General features: G+C 38.8%; 1 protein-coding gene across 5 annotated transcripts in view; it reads right to left on the reverse strand.

Annotated features, from left to right (window-relative positions):
* GREB1L (GREB1 like retinoic acid receptor coactivator) overlaps nucleotides 1-25,581 on the reverse strand; it is a 124,106-nt gene extending 98,525 nt beyond the window's left edge. For all 5 annotated transcript variants that reach the window (XM_058677093.1, XM_058677092.1, XM_058677094.1 and 2 more), the window contains exons 1-4: nucleotides 25,477-25,581; nucleotides 12,753-12,912; nucleotides 12,338-12,535; nucleotides 921-1,097 (exon numbers count right to left, since the gene is read on the reverse strand). In XM_058677093.1, coding sequence (XP_058533076.1) covers nucleotides 921-1,097; nucleotides 12,338-12,535; nucleotides 12,753-12,909 — 532 coding nt within the window. In that variant the 5' untranslated portion in view covers nucleotides 12,910-12,912; nucleotides 25,477-25,581. The remainder of the gene's footprint in view (nucleotides 1-920; nucleotides 1,098-12,337; nucleotides 12,536-12,752; nucleotides 12,913-25,476) is intronic.
* Nucleotides 25,582-25,916: the final 335 nt, after the last annotated feature.

A 25,916-nucleotide genomic window follows, 5' to 3' on the forward strand; every position in this document is an offset into this window, starting at 1 on the left:
TTTCACTTCATTTAAAAAACAGGAACAGTAAGAGAAAGCCAAACTGCTGGTTCACTCTCTGTATAGCTACAACAATCAGGGCTGAGCCAGGTAAAAACCAGAAGCCAAAACTCAATCCAAGTCACCCACAGGAGTGGCAGGGAGTTGATATTTCCACCATCACCCATCACCTTCCAGATACATATTAACAAGAAGATGGATAAGAAGTGAAGTAACCCAGATTTGAACTAGACATCCTAACATGGGATTGCAGGTACCCCAAAGAATCACTGAAGCCACTGTGCCAAATGCCCATCCCTTTAAATTAGTAGAAAGAGAGAGATCACTATATATTAGATCATTCCTCAAATACCTAAAATATCTGGGGCCGAACCAGATCAGAAACAGAAGCCAAGGACTCAATCTGAGTCTCCGGAGTAGGTGGCAGGAACCTACCTACATGAGCCACCACTTGCTGCCTTCCAGGTTCATTAATAAGGAGCTGGAATTTATATTAGCCATGAAGTGAGAATTACAACAATTTAGTATAGAGAGGAATAATAGACGTTAGGGAACAAACTACAAATAACTCACAAAATGGATGATCCACACATGAACTGGATTTGTTGACCTGGCATCAGGTTAAGATCAAATGACTCTATTGAGAGAGAATTCTACTTTGATTTATAACAGATTAGTTTTTGACGCACTGCATGCTATCCTATAATGTCTGATCAAAATCTCTTAATTGATGTTACTGCTTTGGAAATCAAGAGAAAACGTTTAGGATGCTTCCAAAGGAAAGATTTCATACTTGAACTGAACTATGTAATTCTGAACTAATTCCAGGTAGATACTTAAAATTTCTGTGGTAATTTTCAGTAAATGTGCATTTTAACTCCCTCCTTTTGGAATGAACTTCGTAGGGGTGACAGACTCACCTAAAAGTGCATTTTTCCCATGATCATCTGGTAGAAATCGCTTGTCTACAGCACAAACGAGAATGTGTTCAGGAAGATTGGGAGACTTGGCCCCCACCAGGAGGAATCCTGCTGGGATGTCGATTTGTTCCATACACAGCGATACCAAGCGCAAATCCTTTCCTGCTTGACAAAAACCTTAAAAGTAGTAAAATAAATAAATAAATAAAATAACACAGTGAAACATTTAAGGAAGTTGTATCTCTTTATCACCTAGTGGGAGAGTAGCTTATCTCAAATAAGGACCAATAAGTAAAGTACACATACTGTACCCAGAAGACAAATCTATCCTATGTGCCTCTGTGAAGACAGCTGGAAAAACACTAACAGGAGATATCTCCACCTGGTTCAGTCACACTGATTTTATGTGTACTTATCAGTAATTTTACTTTCAGTGCAAAGTCATTTGTCCAAACGTGAATGGCAATAAAACAGAGATGCTCTTATTTTACAGAGGAAGAGACCAAAGCTCAGAGTTTGGTGACTCATAAATGAACAGGCCAGACCAACAATCATCATTTTCACTGAACACACGCACACATGACATGAGAAAGTCATACACGGCCACTTTGTATACCATAATGAAGGACACCAATTCATTAGTTCTTTATTAAACAAATTGCTGCACAAAAGTGCTTTTAAGATCTGAGGACAGGGCCCGGCGGCGTGGCCTAGCAGCTAAAGTCCTCGCCTCGGACGCCCCGGGATCCCATATGGGCGCCGGTCCTGATCCCAGCAGCTCCACTTCCCATCCAGCTCCCTGCTTGTGGCCTGGGAAAGCAGTCGAGGACGGCCCAATGCATTGGGACACTGCACCCATGTGGGAGACCCGGAAGAGGTTCGAGGTTCCTGGTTCCCGGCTTCGGATTGGCACGCACCGGCCGTTGCGGCTCACTTGGGGAGTGAATCATCGGACGGAAGATCTTCCTCTCTGTCTCTCCTCCTCTCTGTATATCTGACTTTATAATACAATAAATAAATCTTTAAAAAAAAAAAAAGATGTGAGGACAGAGAGGTGAAAAAAAAACCATCTTCCTCTAAGAAGCCATACTGTAGGCACCTAAAACAAAAGGAAACATCAAAGACAGTATTTCAGAGAACAGCTGGGGCTCTGCTGCATGTCTTCTGGGAATTGAGCCTCTTCCCTACCTAACCATGAATTCCCCCCCAGAGAACTGTGATGTTCCAGACTGCCCTGGAGCTTCTTCCAAGTCCAAGTTGGACCGACCATGTTAACATTCTAGCTTTCTAGCCAGAGGTGGGAAGCTGACATATACCAGATGGATCAAAGCCTTTCCCCTCAGAGTTGTGAATACAGCCAGGGACAACAGGTTCCATTTGTTCTTTGGCAGTCTGCTCTGTTCTTCATCTACGAGAGAATTTTGTGGGCAAAAACAGGAGGCCAAGGGAGATTATTCTGGTAGTATTTGGATTCCAAGAGCCCAGCTGTGTCTGCTTTTTGTGATTTAGTCATGTAACCTTTTTCCTTTGGAAATACTCCAATAATTTCTGATTTTATTAAGCTTGTTTTAGTTTGTTTCTGTCACTCACAATCAAGAGAGACTAAATACAAGCATGGTAAATGGTACTTTGGGAGTCCCGGAGGGATGAAATACTGAGGTCTCACTCTACACACAAATCTGGGGAGAGTATCCTCTCATTGCCCAGTACTAAGTAGGAAAGAACCATCTTACATTCCTCTAGGAGCAAAACATATTATGATTTTAGACCACTGCCAACAAATAATTGGGTGTCATCAGTTAGTCTATGAGAAAATGTAAACTCAATCAACGTATTGTATGAAGTTGTGGTATATATAATCTAGTAACTGGTTTTGATCATCAAATCTCAAATGTAGGCCTCATGGAATTAGTAAAAGTCAACAGAATAAAAATTACAATCATAAAGACAGTGGGGCTCAAATATTCCAACCTAATACAGACTCTTTCAATATTTATAAAAATCGAATTAGGGGCTGGTGTGGTGGCATATCACGCTAATCATCTACCTGAGGTGTCAGCATTCCATATGGGTGCCAGTTCGTGTCCTGGTTGCCCCACTTTCAATCCAGCTTCCTGTTTATAACATGAGAAAGTAGTGGAGAATGGCTAAAGCTGTTGGGCTCCTACACTCATGTGGGAAACCAGGAGGAAGCTCCTGGCTTTTGGCATTGGATCAGCTCAGCTCCAGGCACTCTGCCCATTTGGGGAGTGAACCAGTGGATGGAAGATCTGTCTCTCCTTCTCTCTGTAAATCTGACTTTCACATTAGAAAAAAAAAAAAAAAAGGGATAAGCTGGGCCTAGCGTGGTAGGCTACTGGCTAAAGCCTAGCCTTGAATGTGCCGGGATCCCATACAGGCGCCAGTTTATGTCCTGGCTGCTCCACTTTCCTTCCAGCTCTCTGCTTGTGGCCTGGGAAAGCACTTGAGGACATCACAGGGCCTTGGAACCCTGCACCCTCGTGGGAGACCCAGAAGAAGCACCTGGCTCCTGGCTTCATATCAGCTCAGTGCCAGCTGTTGCAGCCACTTTGAGAGTGAACCAGTGGAAGGAGGATCTTTGTCTGTCTCTCCTTCTCTCTGTAAATCTGATTTTCCAATAAAAAATCTTAAACAAATTTTTAAATGGATAAATTATTTTAAAAATCTAATTAATCTTGAGAGTTCATGAATTAAGAAAATTACTATCAAAAAGTTATTATGAATTCTTTAACAATCTTAAGTAAAACTTACTATTCACATTATCTATATTTATTTGGAACTTGTCTCCATACAAAAGCCATATAATTTATTCAGCTTATAAACATTTTTGGGGAACCTATGGATACCTGGAAATTTCTGAAAAAAAAATGTGTTCTTATTTCTCATTAAAAGAAATAGAGCTCACACTTTTGGAAGTTGAGAATTAATGATAACTACAGCAGCTAAAATTTATGGAATATGCATTAATAATGAGTATGGTGCTAAATACTAGACAAATTCGCCTGTTTAGTTTGCTCAACAATTCTAGATACATGTGAGTTGAGTTTTTGTCTGTCTAAAAAGGTCTTGGGACAAGGAGTATTTGAATTTCAGATTTCTTTTATTTGTGATATGTGCATATACATACTAGCCTGTGGATAAGCTCTAGGTCTAAATCTCATATCCATTTATGTTTCATATGTACCTTAAACACACTTCCTGAAGGCAGTTTTATACACTACTTTGAGTATACCTGTGTAATTCCTTAAACTCAATGCATGTGGTCAGGTGTGGCAATTTTCTACTATAGCATCATGTAAGCATTCAAAATGTTTCAAATTTTGTATTGGAAAGATGAAGGATATTCAACCTGGTCTACCATTTCCTTTTCACAGACAAAGAATACAAGTCTCAGAAAGGTTAGAGAAATTATCCAAGGTTACAAAATGAATCCAGTAAAGTTCACTGACTTCAGAAATGGGAGGCTTGCCACGTAAGAAATGGACCGTGTGTCTTCTCTTTGGCAGCACCTATACTAAAAGAATGGACTATTCAACTTGGTAAAAGAAAATAAGAGAAGTTATGATCCGGGACTAAAGCTATGAGGTACGAACATAGGCTTTTTGATAAAATTCTAAAAGACAAAATCCAGGAGAAATTATACAGTACTCAAAATAGTACTAATATCTTTAATCAGAAATTTCCTGAGTCATATCTAGGCAATACACTTAAAAACACATTTCCCCCTCAGCAGTAGCAGCTTTGCAAAAAGTCTGACTTGCTACAAAAAGCAGAATTTATGATTTCCTCAAATGTGCATATAAATGCAATAGCAGTTCACGACTGTGTCTATGGAAAGCAGGATACTGCAACTAAGAATGGTGCACACACCGACGCAAACAATTCTGTAGCAACCTGCAAATTATTAGCAGCTTTTTAGAACACTATGTTCTATGGGAGCTAAAAGTCATTAACTTTTGTGTGGCTTTGACTATTATACAATTTTCCATTTCTAAATTTTCAGTCATTCATATTGACACACTGCTTAATTTATATAGATACACACACACACACACACACACACAAAGTAGGTTGTTGGTTAAAGATGGGAAGTCCAAGGGTGTGAGTTGCTGCAGCAGTTTAGGCGACACTGGGGATGCCTACAACCCTTACTGGAATGCCCATACCAGTTCCATCTCTAGTGCAGGTTCTTGCTGGTGTGTACTTGGAAGGCAGCAGGTGACGGTTCAAGCCTCCCACACGGGAGACCTGGAATGCGTTCCTTGCTTCTAGCATTCACCTGACCCTGTCCTGGCAATTGAGGACACTTGGGGACTAAACCAGGAGAAGGAAGATCTTTCTCTGAGTGGAAGATATTTGTGTGTCTCTAAGTCAGCCTCTCTCTCTCTCTCTCTCTCTATATATATATATATACACGTATATATATTTGCGCTTCAAACAAATATTTTATTTATATTTCAAATAAAATTTTGGAATATTTTGAATATTTTTGAATATTTCAAATTGAAAATTTTTGGATATTTCAAATAAAATAACTACTTTTTAAAGCTCAGGAAACATCAGCTTGTGTTTATGAATACAAATAAATTATTCACAAATGTGCCCCTAACTATGATTTTTGTTAAATACGAAATTTAAATTCATACCCCATTCTACTTATCAAATTATATGATATAAAATATATAAATATGCTTCTAGTACAGCAAAAAAGCAACTTTCAAAAAGTGAACATTTAGTGATTATGATACAATTGACTTTGCATTTGTGAGAGGCAAAACACTATCTCTTTCATGTTACAATTCAAGAACTTCCCTCAAATGGTAGCTTAAAATATTCTTGTCATACAGAGGAAAAATACAAAAATTATAAAATATGAATGTGTGCATTCTTTTAATTCTAAAACTTGGGAATTAAAAGTAGATTTTGACTTTTTTTTTTAATCTGGAAAACATTTAAAGACATTTGACTCCCCTCCTCACTGCCAGAGAAGTACATTTTTGAATGTTTAAACAAAACATGCTTCAAGTAGATTGAATATCAATTACTGAATAATAAGATGTAGACAAATGTTCTGGTATGAATAAAGTGGAGCGTATTAATATGTTGACCTAACTGCTCATACTTCTGCTTTTAATCAAGTTTTTGTCATACGCCAGGTAATGGCAGAATTCATTTTTTAAATCCCCGAAGAATTCACTAAATAATACATCACTGCAAGAGAGATTTGTGAGTCAAAGTTTGGGGAACACTACATTCATTTAAACCTCTTTCATGTGTAAATAACGGAAAGGTCCAGAAAGGTTAAAATAACCGAGTGAGGTCAAGTGGCCAGCAGCTAGGAGGAGTGGGTGGGAATAGAATCCTGGTTTCCTAACTCCAAAGCAGATGCTCCTTCAACCTCATCAACACCTGTTTGACCCATAAGCAATGCTTCACTTGCCCCAGCCTGAATAGGACAAACTCCTGTAACTTTCTGGCCCCGTTTTTGGGCAGCAGATGCCAGCATTTCCCTTTCTAGGCTGAACTCCGCAGACCATCAGACACAGCAGCCTCTGCCTGCTATGGGCCACAGTTGCAGCCACCTATTTTATACTAGCTGAATCCTTAAAATTCAAGTTTGTGCAGGCCACACAGTAGCCCACTGTTAGTGTGACATTTCTGAGTAAGTTTCTCAAGCAACCAATATATTGCAGTGAAAGTGAGAGTAAGGGGATAAGCACAATGCCGTGAGGAGGTAAGCAGTTAAGAAAGCAGTGTGAGAATGCCTTAAGAAGGTAGGAGCACCTAGGTGATATTTTAGAACAATTTCTGAGGCAAGATAAAAACTATCCACTGCCCTTCAAATAATGAAGCACATACGATTTTTAGGATTACAGCCCTTGAGGCCTTTCCCATTTAGGAAGTGAGGACCTCTAGAGGTAAAAAGTAATACTTATTAAATAACGATGGGATTCTATGAGAAGCATCTTCCCAGCTTCCTTTTCTTAAAAGTATTTCAAGAGGGGCCTGTGGCACCAAGAGAAGAAACGTTCTGTTTTATTAAAAGAAAACCCACAACAACGGGGATTAGTTAGCGGGGTACAAAGACCAACTGAAAGAGGTCCTAATTTTCAAAACTGGAACAATTTGAGCAAAGAAAGTTAGTATTGAATTATAACACAACACACAAAATAAATATTTATGAATCCATAATGATATAAGTAAATAACTGAATAAAATAAATAGCTGAATAAAATGGGGAAGAGTCAGATCTCCACTGAGTAGAACTTCAAGTCATTAACAGATACTCTGCATTCTTGCATGTGTAGCGTAACTTTCCTCTCCTTAAACATAGGTTAGGTGCTCCTTATACAGGTCAGAAAGTATAAAAAGGGATGAGGGACGAGTCAGTCAGATGACCAAATCAACATCCACAGTACTAAGAAGTCATGCTGATACAACGAAAACGGCACCTTACCTCTGTGATCTCCCTCCCACAAACCTCAGTCTAATCAGGAGAAAACTACCAGACAAATTCCAATAGGAATGTTCCTATAATACAGCATACATAACTAATACTCCTCAAACTGTCAGGATGATCAAAAACAAGCAGTCTGAGAAACTGCCATAACTAAGAAGAGTTAGGGAAACATAACGATTAAATGTAATGTTTCTAGAAATGAAGAAAGGACAGCAAGGAGGGGGTATCTGGGGCAACATTTAGGATGCCACTTGGAAGGGCTGGCACTATGGAGTAGCGGGTAAAGCCATTACCTGTGATGCTGGCATCCTATATAGGCTCCTGCTTGGTCCTGGCTACTCTAATTGTGATCCACTTCCCTGGTAACGCACCTAGGAAAAGCAGTGGAATGATGGCCCAAGTACTTGGATCCCTGCCACTCATGTGGGAGACGCAGATGGAGCGGTTGTGTCCTGGCTTTGTCCTGGCTCAACACTGGCCATTGTGGCCGTCTGGGGCATGAACCAAAGGATGGAAGATTGCTTTTCCTTTTTCCCTCTCTCTCCACAGCTCTTTCGAATTAATTCATTTTAAAAGGATGCCACTTACAGCGTTTACATCTCACTTCAGAGTACCTGGATTCAATTCTACATTTCTGTTTGTGCACACCCTGGGGAACAACAGGTAATGACTGCTCATGCATTTGGGTCTCTGCTACCCATGTGGTACACCCAGAATGAATTCTGGGCTCTTGGCTCTAACCTGGCCCAGATCTTGTTGTGGAGGGTACTTAAGAAGTTAACCAGTGGATGACAGATTTATCTCTGTCTCTCTTCACCTATCAAAGTAAATAAACAATTTAAGAAAAAAAGTACTAAGTAAAAGGTAAGGAACCCAAATAAACTAAAATTATATTATTATTAGGATTAATAAAAAATGTATCAATAGTTGCTCAGTAATTGTAACAAATGTAATACCTTATAGAAGTCAGTATGGAGAGAGCTACGACAATTGAAAACTGATCTACCAAGTGACCCAGCTATCCCACTCTTGGGACTATATCCAAAGAAGTGAAATCTGCATATGAGAAAGCAACTCTCAACCCTATATTTTTATCAGCATAATCCACAAGAGCAAAGACATGGAAACACTACAGATATCCATTAAAAGAGGAATGGATAAAGGAACTGTGGTATATCTACCCCATGATATATTACTAAGCCATTAAAAAGAATAAAATTCTACCATTTGCAACAAAGTGGTCCCAAGACCATTATGTTCAGTGAAACAAGTCAATCTTCAAAGGACAAATATCATATGTTCTGACATAAGACAATTTTCAGGCAAAACACAAGACAAATAGATACATATGTAAACATATATACATACATACATTCTCATAGATGAACTGTATAATGAAGACTACCATGCTAGCAGCGAAGACATTACAGTATTTATCTCTTCCCCTAAATAAAAGGACTCTCAATGAAACTGTTAAATAGAGCTGGACAATAGCATACTAGATTTTCTACCATTGCTGATAAATGCCATGATACACTTAAATAGCAGAATGTTGGACTTGTGACTGTTGCTGCAGGACTATATTATTATAATAATATAGGGAAAATGGTTGGTGGGGGGAGAGTTGAAAGGGAAGTGGAAGGAAAAATCTCTATACCTGGGCCCGGCAGCATGGCTTAGCGGCTAAAGTCCTCACCTTGAATCCACCAGGATCCCATATGGGCGCCGGTTCTAACCCCGGCAGTTCCACTTCCCATCCAGCTCCCTGCTTGTGGCCTGGGAAAGCAGTGAGGATGGCCCAATGCTTTGGGACCCTGCACCCGTGTGGGAGATCTGGAGGAAGTTCCTGACTCCTGGCTCCAGATCGGCACAGCACCTGCTGTTGTGCTCACTTGGGGGGTGAATCATCGGATTGAAGATCTTCCTCTCTGTCTCTCCTCCTCTCTGTATATCTGACTTTGTAATAAAAATAAATAAATCTTTAAATAAAAAAAAACTCTCTATACCTTTCAAACTGTATCATGGAAGATAATAACAACAATAAAAAATAAGAAAAAAGTGTTGTGTTTTAAGTTGTTAATAATAGGGGACATTGCACAGTAACAAGCTATATTATTTTCTCAATTTTCCCATAAACTTAAAGTTGTTATTACATAATTATTAAAATAAAATTGTCCCAATCTCTTCTTACCTTTTGGCTACCTGTCAGCTCAAGTCACACAGATATTCAAAGAGAGAGGGAGGGAGGCAGGGAGGCAGGGAGGTAACAGAGAGAGAGAGAAAAAACAGGGGGGATGGGGGAAGGGTAGGGTGGTTGGGAAGAGAGAGAGACACCACCAGTGTAGTAGCTGTCGTAGCTGGAGGCAGTGATGCTGGCTGCACTTCTGATACAGCTCCTTGAGACTGTGCCCGGGAAAGCAGCAAAAAAAAAAATGACTCAAGGGCTGTGTCCCTTTTATCCAAGTGGGAGACCCAGGTGGAGACTTAGGCTCCTGGATTGGCTTGGCCCAGCCTTAGCCATTGCAGCCATTTGGGGCATGATCTAACAGATGCAAAATCCTTTCTCTCCTCTCTCTCTCTTTTTCTGCCTTTCAAATAAATAAACCCTTTAATCAAAACAGGAAAGAAAGAAAAAGAGAAGACAGAGTAAGAGAACATGAAAGGCAAGGCCAGGTTTAGGAACAGGGTCAAACAGGTTGTAAAATCAGGAAGTTCCTAAATTCAGTTCCTGATTATTCTGAAAAGAGTGAGGGAGGAATCTGCTGAGGGTCTGGTCTTTCACATAAAGTAAATATCTATTTACTGACTTTGCTCCTAACTTGTATAAAACTGGGATTCAGATCAGCTAACTACATACAAAGTATATCATCGGGGATTCCCCAGCAAAAAATAAACTATGCAAAGAGCAATGTTTAGTTAAGAAAAAAAAAATAAAAGCTGTATATATGTGTTAAGAGTGAACAGCTAAAGAATCTATAAAAGTGATTATGCCTCAAGACTTTCTAAGATTCAAATATCCAGTGTAGCGGGTGGTATTATTTTCCCCACTATTAGAAATACATCAGGTTACTAATCTAATAAGATCAAATATTAAATCGCAACTAGAACTAAATGAAACTGGTACTCACCTACAGACTAATTTTGAAGTACATCTGAAATAATTCTGAAACAATGATTATTTTCCAGGCTACTAGTTCTGGCTAACAATACCCTAAGAAGTATCTAAGTCTGTTTACTGTACACAAGCAAAGAAAGACAGGAACTTACAAACAGGTAAGCAGGTTTTTTGACAAACTCACTTCACCAAGTGGGTTTTTTTTTTTAAGAGGTCTGAAATGTTGCTCTAAAAACAGGGCTCTCACAGAGCAAATTATTTAATTTTTTTTAAAGGAGTAATAGTAGAGGGACCTTCTTTATAAACTTGATCTGCATTTCCTTAGAAAAACAGCCAGCGTTTCCACTTCACAGAAACGGATTTACATTCCCCAATTATCTCCAACTTGAAGGTTACAGAGTAAACCCAAAGGGGGCAGGGTGAGTTTACTGAAACAGCTGTAAACACAAACCAAAGTAATCAAAGCACCGTTTGGAGCCAGAAAATTTGGCCGCCCTTCACCCTAAAAACAATCAACAGCCTCACAGCGGGAAATGAACCTACACTATTCCAATAATTTACATAAGAAATTAGCAACCAAAATTTACATTTGAATGGTAACCCCCTGCAGCCCATCAGGTGTTAAGTATCTGCTTATCTAAATCACCTCTAAAAATAGCTTTACCTTCCTTTAAGCCTTAGGTAAATAAAGAATTTCCCATGAAGAAAAGGTGGTATGCTGAAACAAGTCCATGCCTTATATTGCCCTGTTTCACTGACACTTTTATGGGGAAAACTTCAGAGCTGTTGCCCTGTTTCGTAAAGAAGACTGGTAGAAAGCCAAATCAAGAGAATCATATACAAACTGCAAACCATCAAATTATAAGCTTCTTTGTTTAAATATCCCCTTACCAGGCGAATTACAGTGGAACTAAGGAGCATTTAGCACAAGAAACTAAAGTAGCTCATACATGAACCTTAGTGTTTTCAGATTGTCTCGGAATTTAAATTCCATGCATGGGTGGGAAAGCTTTTTATTTGTTGAACAACTGCACTTCCTTTATTTTTGTAATAACTATTATCTTCCCTATATGCGTCTCATGTTCTCATGTTTTCAAGTTGAAGAAATCCCTAGATCACTGTGTGGTGGATACTAAACATCCTTCCATACCTGGGTATAAATAATTTCAATGCCAGACACTGCAAAAGGCAAAGTAAAACAACAACAACAACAACAAAACTACAGTCAGGAGGACCTCTTCCCCTCTTTTTTAGTGTAAAATTCTATAGTTCAAAATTAACCTCTAAAATGCTTGATCTTGTTCTGTTTAATTCTCCCACGTAACATTTCAATCATAATAGAGTGATAGTGAAGCGCTATTTCAGCCTTTAGCTTGTTAAGTGATAGATAAGCTTATTGCTCAATTAAATAAAGGTATGAAAACCCATGGCCTGGTGTGTTTGGGGTACGGTGGAATAGAAAGGAGGAAGAGGGAACAGTAATTCCCAAGAGAGGAGCTAAGTAGCATACCTCCTGGGAGAAGTGCACAGAGTCCTGGAAAAACCTTGGCCTGTGTCCGGACTTGGCCTTTGTCATATCTCAGAAGAGCCATTCAACTGTAAAACTCAGTCTCTCCCTCTGTAAAACCCAGTGGTGATTCTTATCTTTTTTTCAGACACCTGCTGTGAAGTCAGTCACAGGAGATAATAGGAGTGAAAACAGTCTCTTCTCATTCTTTCCCATAATTACAAGTTACCAGCCTTGAGCATCACAGGGGATGATTGGAAATTGGATGGTTTAAGAGGAAAAAATAGCAAAGAAAAAACAAAACTGAAACCCACCATCTGTAGTGCAAGATCCTTCTGGGGCAGGTTTTTGTGAATAGGGAATTGGCGGGCTGTTTGAATCAGACATTTCTTCATCATCTTCATCATCTTCCATTTCATTGACTGTTAGATTGTTAGAGAAATCCAGACTTCCATTTTGGGTGTAGCGATGTACCAAATCCTTATCCAGCTCCTCCACCTTGGGTTTGACATCTGGGTAAGCATATAAATCATAGTGAATTTCATAAAAAGGTGCTAATGGGAAAAATAATGAGAAAAATTCACACTTCTAAAAGACAAATCTGAGGAAGGAGAGATCAGCATTTTTTTTTAAACATTGGTTGGCCAAATTATCTCAGAGATTTCATGATTTGAAATCCTCATTTCTTTTTTAATGTGTCTAGACATACACGTGGGATGAGAAACTTACCTGCAGATGAGAAAGGATGCTGGTCAGGGTCCAGGTATAGCTGGGAAAAAATTGGCCGTGGTACCACACTGCTACATCTGAGTGAGGCTTCTATGGAGTTGTGGAGAGCTTCCTCGAATCGAGCAGATTTCAGTTGCCCAGCATATGAATTCCCCATGGTCTACAGCCGCCCACCCCAAAGAAAAAGGAGACAAAGGAGAAAGTTGGTGATTAGAGCTTATATGTCTGCAGAGTACCTGCACAGCTACTACAGAGAATATCCATGCAACTTGTTGCAATATGAACTAAATGAAATACATATATTTCTTGTTAACATACATGTTAATATATCACCTGTACTTTGTTTCTTATAATCCAAATCCATTATAAAAAGGCTCCATGAGGGGCTGGCGCTGTGGCATAGCACATTTAGTTACCATCCTCAACACTGACATCCCATATGGGTGTTGGTTCAAATCCTGGCTAATCTGCTTCCAATCCAGGCAGCTCCCAGATAACGTGCATGAGAAAGCAGTAGAGGAGAGCCCAAATGCTTGGGGCTCTGCACCTACTTGGAGGTCAGGATAAAGCTCCAAGCTCCTGACCATTTGGAAAGTGAAGTGGAAGATCTCTATCTGTAATTCTGCATTTTAAGTAAAAAAAAAAAAAAAAACCAATTAAGAAAAAGGTTCACGAAAGGTTCTTGTATCTAAGAATCAAACAGTAATTAACGTGTTCAGAAAAGGTTCTCCAACAGTAAATCAAAACTAATCTGTCAGTCATGAAGTCTAACCTGGTTAACAAGAGAACCAAATCTTAAAAATGGTGGGCTAACCATACGCCATCTCAGTTCTGTTTGTGGTCTTAGAGTAAATACCCAAGTTCTACTCTCTAGTAAGCTCTACTACTTTAGAGAAGAAACAAAGGAAAAAAGATTCCTTGTTGGAAGTATATGGGTGAAACTTTACAATAGTTGACATTTCTCCAAGTAAGATTTTAGCCACTTAAATAATTCACTCATTAAAAAAATATATTATAGGCTCAGTGTGGTAGCCTTGTGGCTAAAGTTTTTGCCTTGCATATACTTGGGAGACCATATGGGCCCTAGTTCTAATCCTAGGCGCTCCACTTCCCATTCAGTTTCCTGCCTGTGGCCTGGGAAAGCAGTCAAGGATGGCCCAAAGCCTTGGGACCCTGCACCTGTGTGGGAGACCTGGAAGAAGCTCCTTGGCTCCTGGTTCCAGAGCAGCTCAGCTCTGGCCACTGTGGCCACTTGGGGAGTGAATCAATGGATCAAAGATTAAAAATTTGAGCGCTATTGGGCTTGTCTACTAACAATTTCATAAAAAGTATTTTATCTAATGCTCAATATTTTAGAGTAGGTATGATTTCCTTCCATTTCAAAGGCTACGAAACAAGAGTCTGGTGCAGTCTCAAGTTAAGCCTCCATCTGTAGTGCCACTATCCCATTTGAACGCCAGTTAGAGTCCTGGCTACTCCAGTTTCAATTCAGCTTCCTGATGACACCTTGGGAGAGCAGTGGAGGACGGCCCAAGTCTTTGGGCCCCTGCATCCAAAGTCAACCTTTGGGAGACCCAGAAGAAGCTTTTGGCTCTTGTATTCAGATGGGCCTAGCTCTGGTCATTGCAGCCATTTGGGGAGTGAACCAGCAGATGGAAGCTCTCTCTTTCAGTTTATCCTCTCTCTGTAACTCTTTATTTCAAATAAAAATTAACAAATCCTTGAGAAAAAAAAAGAATAGGAGTGAGCATACGGCACGGCATGTTAAGTCACCACCTGGGATGCTTGCACTCCACATCAGTATGCCAGTTCAGGTTCCAGCTACGAGGCTTCTGATCCAGTTCCTGCTACTGTATTTAGGAAGTAGCAGATAACAGATCAAGTGCTTATTTTCTTACCACCCATGTGGCAGGCCTTGATGGATTTCCTGGCTCCTGGCCTTTACCTGGCTTAAAGCTATTGCAGTCAAGGGAGTGAACCAGCAGACAGAAGATTCTCTCTGTCACTCTTTCAAATAAATAATTTTAAAATAAATACATAAATAAAGGCTAGAGAAACAACAACAACAAATATGTGAGGAAAATACTGGGTTTGCCACCTGTCAGTAATGGTTAGATACTGAACCAACTGTAACCTCCATCCTGAGAAATGTCATCCCCACGAAGCTGAGTTTTAACTCATGTAATCAACAGAGAAAGCAGTAGTCACCTCTTTCCCTACCACTCCTCTAGTAAGTGATGAAGCCAGTACCTGGTCCCTGGTGACTAGTCCTGCCCTGTCACTGTAAAAGCTCAGCATGGGTAAATCGCATTTCGGGACAAGTAATTTTCAGAGTATCTTAGCCTACTTCTCTCATCAAGTAGAGTGTAAACATTCCAGCTGGGAAAGTCAGTTCTGATAGACTCCAGGAACTCCCTGGAGCGGGCTCATCAGGAAACAGAGCCATGACCCAGGGAACCAATACGTGAGCAGAGAAAGTGACAGTCCAGCACAGCCCTTCTCGCAAGTCTTCGACTGACATTCTTGGGATCCACAGGAGATCTGGTGCCCTCTGTGCGGCTTCAAGGTCCACTATGATTCCTGGTAGCCGTGAGCAGTTTTGCTATATTGCTTTCAACCATTGAGGCTGAGTTTGTCAAAACGTATGAGATATTTGTATGATTTGGAGGAAATCAGAATTCTGAATCTTATTTGGCAACCTTCTCCTAATAGGAAATAGAAAACTAAATGTCATGGATCTAAACTACTGAATTGCAGGGCCCAGCACAGTGGTCTAGTGGCTGAAGTCCTTGCCTTACATGCACTGGGATCCCATATGAGCACCAGTTCGTGTCCCAGCTGCTTTACTTCCCATCTAGCTCCATACTTGTGGCCCGGAAAACAGTAGAGGATGGCCCAAAGCCTTGGGACCCTGCACCTGCGTGGGAGACTTGGAAGAAGCTCTTGGCCTCCGGCTTTGGATCAACCTAGTTTCAGCTATTGTGACTACTTGGGGAGTGAATCGGCAGACAGATTTTTCTGTTTTTCCTCTGTGCAAATTTGACTTTCCAATAAACAAATAAACAAATCTTTTAAAAATACTAAATTCCTTTCATATAAATGTATACACCCTTAAAAAGGGGCTGGTGCCATGACATGGTAGGCTAAGCCTCTGCCCAGAGTGCTGGTATCCCATACGGGCAGCAGTTCTAGTCTGGTTGCTCCATTTCCTAGTCAGATCCCTGCTTATGGTCTGTGAAATTGCTGAGGATGGCTCAAGTCTTTGGACCCCTGCACCCACATGGAAGACCCAGAAGAAACTCCTGGCTCCTTACTTAGGATCAACCCAGCTCTAGGCTTTGCACTCATTTTGAAAATGAGCCAGTGGATCATAGATATCTCTGTGTGTGTGTCTGTGTGTGTGTGTGTGTGTGTGTGTGTGTGTGTGTCTCCATCTTTCTATATACATTTACCTTTCAAATATAAATAAATTTAAAAAAATACATCCAAAATATATAATATCCAATTAAAAGTTGTAAATAGGGGATAATCAACATATGCCAAAATGAAAATTTCCTGAAACACCAGGTTTTCTGCTAAGTCTTAAGATTCTCCACCAGTACCACCATAAGCATTTACATTTTCTAAAGCTGAAAGGCAACTGATTTTTTATTTATTTATTTTTTAAGATTTATTTGCTTTATTACAAAGTCAGATACACAGAGAGGAGGAGAGACAGAGAGGAAGATCTTCCATCCGATGATTCACTCCCCAAGTAAGCTGCAACGGCCGGTGCGTGCCGATCCGAAGCCAGGAACCAGGAACCTCTTCCAGGTCTCTCACACGGGTGCAGGGTCCCAATGCATTGGGCCGTCCTCGACTGCTTTCCCAGGCCACAAGCAGGGAGCTGGATGGGAAGTGGAGCTGCTGGGATTAGAACCGGCGCCCATATGGGATCCCGGGGAGTCCAAGGCGAGGACTTTAGCTGCTAGGCCACACCGCAGGGCCCAAGGCAACTGATTTTTATAGTGACAAAAACAGAGTGGGAACCAGAAGAGAAATATGCTGTGCCACTGGTTTATATTTAAAAGTCAATATCCAATAGCTGGGGTCAGTGTTATACTTGGTAAAGCAACCATGCTGGTATCCCACACAGGGTCTGTATGTGACCCAGCTGCTCTACTTCCAAGCCAAGTCCCTGCTAATAGCTTGGGAAAAGCAGCAGAAGATGGGCCAAGTATCTGGGCCCCTGCCACCCATGTAGGGGACCTGGATGAAGCTCCTGGCTCTTAGCTTCAGCCTGGCTCAGCATTGGCTGTTGTGGGCAACTGGGGAGTGAATAACAGATGGCATATCTCTGCCTCTCACTTCCTCTCTCTCTTTAACTCTGATTTTCAAATAAATCTTTTTTTTTTTTTTTTTTTTTTTAACCTAGTAGCCAATTCTTCTTTGCTAACGGCGAGAGCTACCAGGAAGCAGCACTGAGTTATTTGTGAACAAAAGAACTTCAAAGATGGACTTTACCCACAGTACAAAATGCCTGGAAATCCTGCATATTTTTAATCCTTCACCATTCCAACAAATTATCTTTCTTTTATCGTTCCAAGTCTCAAAAGGCTACATTCTCAAAGATATTGTTTTAGTTGAATAAGGAGGTCCCAATGATACTTGGAAAAATCACAAAATCTCAATCTCTTCCTCTTACAGTTTAATAAAACAAGGCAGGTACACATTTCACTGAATTAAAAAATATCAGTATAAACATGAGAATGGAAATTCACCATCTTAGGAGATACAATTCTGCAAACATAGATGAAGATATGGGAAAGTACTCATTCTGTGCTCATACTTGGTAGAGTAAAATGTTAGCAGCTGAATAAATAAAATAAAAACAACAGAGCACTTAAAAATAATGATAATCTAAAGAATTATAGGACTAATCCCAGACTTCTTTAGTGCTGACTATGGAGTTCTGCCCTTGATGGTCCAGTGCTGGGTGGGGCTCAAAGTCTTTTCAGTGTAATAATAATATGTTCTAAATATGATATACTGTAATGCTTAGGGTCACTGAAATTGCTGGTATTATCCTCCAAAAATTCCATCCTCCTTTTTCCTTTGAACTTCCAAAACTTTCAGACCAGAAATGGTATAATACCTAACTGAAAGTCATTGTAAATAAATCTCACTTCAGGGAGAAGACGGGAAAATACTTTTTACGAGATAAATCAAATACAATAAGAAGGCAGTCTCATGAATTACATAATAAACTTTGGCATTTTAAGAATTCAACATCAGATTTATGAGACTACACAACATTGCTTTTCCATTTTTTTTAATTGTGAAGTTATGAAAGGACAAACTATTAAATTTCATTATGGCACGACAGATCTCTGAGATATTAGTGGACATTTAAGGTACCGAAGAAGGAGAACAATAAAAACTATGAGTTCTTTCTGCACCACTAATTAATTGCTCAAAATGCAGACTAACCAACTATGAATCTCCATGACATTGTGCCTGGTACTTTTCTGCTTTAGCCTCTTCCCTTTTGGATTTTGGGTATACAACAAGCAGCTTCCCTTTCTACTGATTTTAGGAAGGGGCACTGGAGAAACGAAGAAAAGAGTAGCTTGGGAAATACATCTTGGTGCCTGCTAACACTTTCACGGCTTCTCAATTCTCCTTTTCTGGAGAAAGTGTTTAACCAGTGGTTATGATTCTGGTTAAGATGTCTGTTTAGAGGAGCCACTGTTTTGGTGCAGTTGGTTTAAGCACTGAGTCCACACTGCTCCACTTCTGATCCTGCTTCCTGTTAATGTGCTTGGGAATGCAACAGGAAATGGCCCAACACTTGGGGCTCCTGCCAAAGAGACGTGCATGGGAGATGTGGATGGAGTTTCAGCCTCCTGGCTTTGGCTTGTACAAGCAACAAGAGTTGTAGCCATTTGGGGAGGGAACTGGTGGTAGATAGGAAATGTCTCTGTATCTCTCACTCTGCTTTTCAAATAAAATAAAAACTCAAAAATAAGAAACAAAAGATGCCCAAGTCCCGCAGTGGAGTGATTTCAGCTTTCCACTAATGGAGGCAGCAATGATAGCCCAAGTCATGGTTTCCTACCACCCAGATGGAGGACCTGAATTGAGTTCTAGGCTTTGGGCTTCAGGCCTGACCAGTCTCCATCAGTGTGGATTTCTGGTGATTGATTCAACAGATGGAAGTTTTTTTCTCTCTGATTCTTTCTCTCTGCCTCTCAATTTTTCTTCTTTTCTCTTGAAAATGTAAAGGAGAAGCACTGAACTGTATGGAACTAATGAATCAGGTCAAAATACATAAAATTCACATAAAGGGCTCCCAAGGACCAAAGAAACTGAACATAAAAGAGAATAAATGCAATTGGCTGATGTATATTTAGAGAGAAAAACTTACAACTCGATTTTGCTACTCTAGGAGGAAAAATAGTGAGCTTAACACCGAAACAAAGCACTCAATTGAACATTAAAAGACAGAAACAGAAGTAAACATTTCCCCTGCTTTTCTTGTACTTAAAATTAACTAAACAGTCTGGTTATGGTGAAGGATTTTATTTTTCTAGTAAAGAATGAGAAGTATAAAATTACCACTTTGAAACCCCTAAAAAACCCATGCAGGCAATGGTAGTAAGTAAGGCCGTTAGATGAAAAGCTGATGGGGAATTTTACAGCAGAGATCTGGCTGTCACTTCTGGAATCCACTGCTGAGCTTAGTGCCAGTGAATCTGAGGCAGTGATCTGGCATGACTTCTCCAGAAGACAATACAAAAGACACCTACCACCTGGAGGCATTCCTGCCAAGCAGTGTAATGAACCTAGTCAAATGTCTAGAGCAATGTCAATTTGGAGGGTCAGGGAACAAATTAAACAAAAGCACAGGGAAATGCACAGTGTCAGAATGAGGGGCACACGCAAAGGGGAACTAGCATCCTAGGAGACCTAAGTTCCGCAATAAGCCAAGGTCGTTCACTTCACAAACAGTGCAGGTAGGACTCATTCAGACTCTGAAGTTCATGCTTTCTCTCTAACACATGCTGCTTAAAACAGAAAAAGCTGAATGAAGGTGTCAAGTCCTACTGGTGAATGTATGTGCAGTTACGTTTGATGTGAGGTATAATACTTCAAGGCACAGTTTACTGACCCTGAACCAGTGATAGCACTAAAAAACAACTTTGTGTAACTTTCTAGTTTGTTACCCTTTTGTCATTCACTTTCCACCCTTTCAATAATCATCCACACGGTCAGCCTACTGCAGTGCTTAAATACTTTGGCTCTGTAATCAGACAATTTTGGTTCACATTCTGTCCCCATTGCTTCTTGTAAGATAGGAAGCAAGCTACTTAATTCTTAAGTGTAAAACGGGCATATTCCCAAGCTCAGGTTTCTGTGATTGTATGCATATGAAATGCTTAGAATTGTGCCTGTCACAGGGTAAGCATGTACAATATGTTAGGAGTAAAGACACTCGGCTTTTGCTTTTGTTTTAGCATTACACTACAATGAGGATAATAAGAAAAGTAAGATAAACCCTTTCATTGTACTTACTGGGCACTACAACAGATCCCGGGACATTGTTCCAGGAACAGACGACCATCAATGTAAATGTTCCAAAAGCTACTTAGCACTGGACATAACTCATTTCTTGAAAAAGTTTAACAATCACAAGTACACACCATGGGATGACCTTTGATCCAAAGAGCAGTGCTATCCAACAGACTTATCTGAAAACACTGGAAATGTTCTCTATTTGTATAGTACAATATAGTAGCCATTAACCATGTGACACAACCACTTAAAATGTAGCTAGTGTGACTGAAGAATGCAAATTTTCAGTTTTATTTTTAATTAAATAGCTACACGAAGCTAGTAGCTATGACTTTGGACAGCACAACTAAAGAATCTATACCATGACAGAGGAACAAAAGATTTCCTAACTTCTAAGAGTTCTGGCTGATTTCCTAAGTGATATTACCTTGAACAAGTCAACTTCTCAAGTTCAAGTGCTTCATCTGTAAGATGAGTGTATAGAATTGATTACTACTGTCCCTTATAATAATATTCTTTGAGATTCTAGATAAGAAAATTACTTGCTATTAACATTACATTCTCCATGCTCTTTGTCTATTAAAATCAATGACTCATGAGAGTGATAATGAATGGTTTCCAAACAAAAAAAGTTTGTTTTTATTTTTGTTTTGTTGCAAGTTCTCATAGCATTTATAATCCAGAATGTAAAACAAATAAATATTCACAGGTTTTTTTCTTCTGTGCTTTTTTTTAGCAGTTTATTAATTCTTTTATATTGACTTCGGTTACTCTAAATGATAATCTGGTATTTGTCTAACTCCCTTATTAGATCGTGAGTTTGGGGAGGTTGTTTAAACTGCAATTGAGTTTTAAAAAAGAGAATAGATTGAGATTTTGTGTGGCTTACTCAATTATACATTAAACAGGACTCTCCTCAAGACATTCCAAAAATTCACAAAGCCAACCATGTGTCTAAAACAGCATTTTACTTTTTATTTATCCTCCTTGCTGAAAGTCTTTAGAAAAATATAAATAGGTAAAAAGAAAAAATATGTATTTTAATTTTATATTTATAAAATTATTTATATTTATCATATTATATAATATAAAATTATAATATAAACATAACAATATACTTACAATTGTATTCATAATTTTAAATATTTATATATTCATATAATTATAAATATTACAATTATAATTTTTATAATTTATGGAGGAAGCTTCATAAATAAATAATTCCGTATATTTAAATTTGGGTGACTAGATTTAGGTCCTGAAATAAAAATCTAGCCCTAGTGACAATGCTTAAATTAACCATGTTTAGAAATATACCTTATAGACAAAGAATATACCAATTATTTTCATAATAATTATTAAAAATTGTCATAATTACAAGATAAAGTATAATTCCACTATCATTTGTAACAAAGAGTTATGTATTACTATTGGAAATCTTTACTTTCTTCCCTAAAATGCCAGAAATTCTTCTGTAAAATAAACAAAAAACACATCTTGTCAAGACTCTTTGGAACTAGTGTAATTACCAAAGGCAATCCCCGTGCAAGATCAAAGAAGCAAAACAATAATAGGCAACATGTGACCTCGACCATGTCACCAGAGACCAATATTTCAACAGGCAGAAGAGTCAATAATCCAGAACAGAAAACATTAAATACAAGAAATGCTTCCAAAGTGTGGCCTACCACATCCATCAGGGCTGCCACACTCAGTTCAGGGCCTCTGTGGTTTCATAGCACAAACTTCCATGGATTTGTCACAACAATCATTAAAAATCTACATAAAACACCAGAGGCAAAAATCAAACAGAACAGATTTAAAACAAAACAAAACAAAACAAAAAAACTACTACTCTAACCTTCCAAATTTCATTTAGTACTTCAAATAGTGGGAAAGGAATAAACAACTAAATATTTTGTTTTTATAGAACACTCATTTAATTTCTCTGAATTACATCTTCCATGTAATTTTCCTAAGAAGTCATTTTGAAAAGTGATCTGTCAGTACTTACCAGATAACATCATTCATAATAACATATTAAAAGATTCTTCAGGTATTTTTTAGAGGCGGGGGGATGATTGTTTTTAATAATTTGGCCTACTAAAGCCAGAAACAGTCTCCTTCAAGACATACTTATTGATTATAAACTATAAGGGTTCAAAGAGGGGTAAAGAAATTCTTATGCAGGGCCTGGCACAATAGCTTAGCGGCTAAAGTCCTCGCCTTAAACACGCCAGGATCCCATATGGGTGTCGGTTCTAGTCCCAGCTGTTCCACTGCCCATCCAGCTCCCTGCTTGTGGCCTGGGAAAGCAGTTGAGGACAGCCCAAGGCCTTGGTACCCTGCACCAGTGTGGGAGACCTGGAAAGAAGTTTCTGACTCCTGGCTTCGGATCAGCACAGCAGCACAGGCCGTTGCGTTCACTTGGGGAGTGAATCATCGGACGGAGGATCTTCCTCTCTGTCTCTCCTCCTCTCTGTACAACTGCCTTTTCAATAGAATAAATAAATAAATAAATAAATAAATAAATAAATAAATAAGTCTTTCTAAAAATTCTTATGCATTTTACTAATATTTTTAAAGTGCCTTTTTAAAAGTGCTGCAAGTCAAATTATACCTTACAATTTGAAGTTTTCATTGTTTTTCTTAGATACTACAGCCAAATGGCCATGCCCTTTCAAAATCACATGTGAATTTGGGTTGAACAAATGCATCTCAATAAATTCTGAAGTTATTCAGAGAACGGTGAAAGAGACTTAGTTTAAATGAACCAGCACTGCAAATCCAAAGCAAATGTGAGTGTTCTATCTCTATAAACTTGCTAACTCCTGCTCTCTTCCCCCTTCCACTACGTCATTGGCCCTGTCTTCCCATCTTCTTATTTATTAACATTGCTAATTGTATTTGTCAGTTTTGCCACAATTTCAATGTTACTTAAAAAGCTGTGGGTTTTCACTAGGCAGTTATCAGTGAGTTTACTTAGGTTTCTAAATTAGTTGATGAAAGATGCTTTAACCTTGAGGATAGAGAACAATGACATTGCATGCTAAGCCTTATATTTATGCATGTGTTTCTTTAATATGAGCAAATTATTAAAAATATTTTTAAAGCCACACACAATAAACATATTAATAATTATGTTTGTTTATAAATAGTAAACTTATGAATAAGAAAATACTTAACAAAGTCTATAATATACTCGTTAATTTTTTTTTCCTTCTCATAGGAAGATTACAAACTATGCTTCCTTTGTTTCTATCTTACTAGGAGTCTTCAAAAGTTATACAAATGTTTTCTGAAAACTTATGTATGCATTTTTGGCCATTTCTATGAACTTTTCAAAGTATCCTTGCATGTGTATATCCATGAATATAAAAACTGAAATATCAAAACACTGTAAAATTTCTTTGACAGCCTCCTTTCTCTACCTTTCTGTCCACATCCAACATCTTTCAGAGGTGTCCACAATCACATAACGTGAGTGGTCTCTCAAGGTCATGGGCTGGGGTAAAGTGTCATGCAGATTTTTCCTGTCTTCATTTCTCTTCAAAGAGAAAATTTCTTATTATTGCTTTTCTTAATCACTAGTCTTGATGCTGACACTGGTTTTCCTCTTGCTACTACAAACTGTATGAGAAACACATCCAGGAAGAAACACCAGGTCTAAGATTATTCATCAACTGATACTGCTATCAGCTATCTACAAGGAAACAAAAGAAACACTGCACTTCATGTGCCATTCATTACCTTGCTAAGTTAAAATCAACTCAAAGATAACTTCTTAGTAAGCCTTTCTAATATCTAGCTTGTGGGTTCAGAGCTTGTCGAATTTTAAAATCCACATCAATTCACTCTCGACCCTTCCCTTACTTTCTTCCTTCCACTGTGACTCCCGGAAAAGAAACGGGACATTTCGCCAGTGTAACTCCTCAGTAAAACAGAAACATTGAAATGATAAGCATTTTGGAAAGCAAAGGACATTTCAAATCCTAACTGTTCTTTCAGACTGATACGGACTTTTACAGTAGTGGCCAACATTTGGTAAGGATTATCCCTCCATTAGACAAAAGCAAGCATTCCTTAGATAAATCAGGGGTTTCTGCCATGAGACTCATAAAATCTTTTCACAACAGAGATTTTCAAGAGAATCCTTTCAGGTTTTAGAAGGCTGCTTCTTTTACTAAGTAACAAAATACACCCCATGGTGTCTCACTGACCCCACTCAGCTGTCCTTTGACCTCTGCAATTGTTGAAGCCTAACTCTACTCTGAGGCCCACAGAATCCGCCTCCCATATCAAAAAGGCTAATGTTGCTTCCTCCTAGCACCTGGTGAAACAAAATGCAACAGTTCTCTTTCTTCTGCCTCCTCTGCTCTCTTTCTCGGTGCGTTTTCCAGATGTTCCAGGCCCAAATGTTACAGCCAATACTGGGCTTCAGTATCTGCGTGGTCACCATGAAGGAACAAACAAGGACCAGGCTCAAGTGGCAATGACCCTCTTGTTCTTTTTGGCCTCAAAAGGATACAGCAGGTCATAAAAGAGGAAAAGATCTTTGGCCTCCCTTGGAAATGCCAGGCTATTTAAGCACATTGTAACCTCCAAAAGGAGAGGGACCGTCTTGGGTTATGCCCCCTCTCAGACAGGCAAGACATACTGAAAACAGTAAATCCTCCACTCTTAGCAAACTCCTGATTTTCCTTGTGTAAGTTAATGTCATCATTTTCATTTTCTAAAGTAAAAGCCTAAAAGTAGAAAAAAGTTTATAAAAGCTTTGTAATGTAACTGAGGATGGTGCTATGTGGAAGAATTTTTGAACGTATATGGTTACTAGAGATGGTTTAGATTTTTCTGCCGAAGCCAGTAATTTAGAAGCCTTTCCATTAAAGAGTTTGAAAGGTGAAAGTCACAATCAACAAATTGTGAATCCTTATTTTCTTAATTTAGGCACATAGAAAACAGAGGTTATCACAGAGGGGAGAACTTGTGGCCGAGTATGTTTTGTTGTGGGGGATAGATAAAATGGGCAAGATATAAAGAACAAACCATAGAAATATCTGCTAAATCAATTTAAGGATCAAATATAGTAGTTGTATTTTCATTGTAAATATAACTTTTTCAAATCTGATCTTTAAAATTTTACAAGAGGGTATATAGAATTGTACAATACCTTAGTTTATTTATTAACATGTTTGAATCATGTTCATGGTTAGGTTGGGCAGTCAATTCTTCAGGAAGGTTGCTGCCTAGATTTCAATTATTTAAAGATTTTTTTTGCACCTGTGAAAAACAAAATAAAGATGTACTTAAAACACGAATTCATTCTCAGACGTGTTATATTCTAAAAAAAAATCATCTAAGCATTTGCAATTCTATAAACATCACAATTAGAAATTAATGATCAAGTCTTACTACGCAATCCCAAATACATCAATGCTAACAAATTCATATTTCTCCTTCCTAAATACTCCAAAAATAATCCTATTTACAGTCAAAAATAACTTACATCATTCTTAAGATTTACTCCACCAACTGTAAGTTAAACAAATTTGTCAAGTCTATATTTGTGATATGTATTGCCATAATTTTAAAAGTCCACAAACTATTATT

The sequence above is a fragment of the Ochotona princeps genome, chromosome 18 (assembly GCF_030435755.1).
Source record: "Ochotona princeps isolate mOchPri1 chromosome 18, mOchPri1.hap1, whole genome shotgun sequence".
Lineage (NCBI taxonomy): Eukaryota > Metazoa > Chordata > Mammalia > Lagomorpha > Ochotonidae > Ochotona > Ochotona princeps.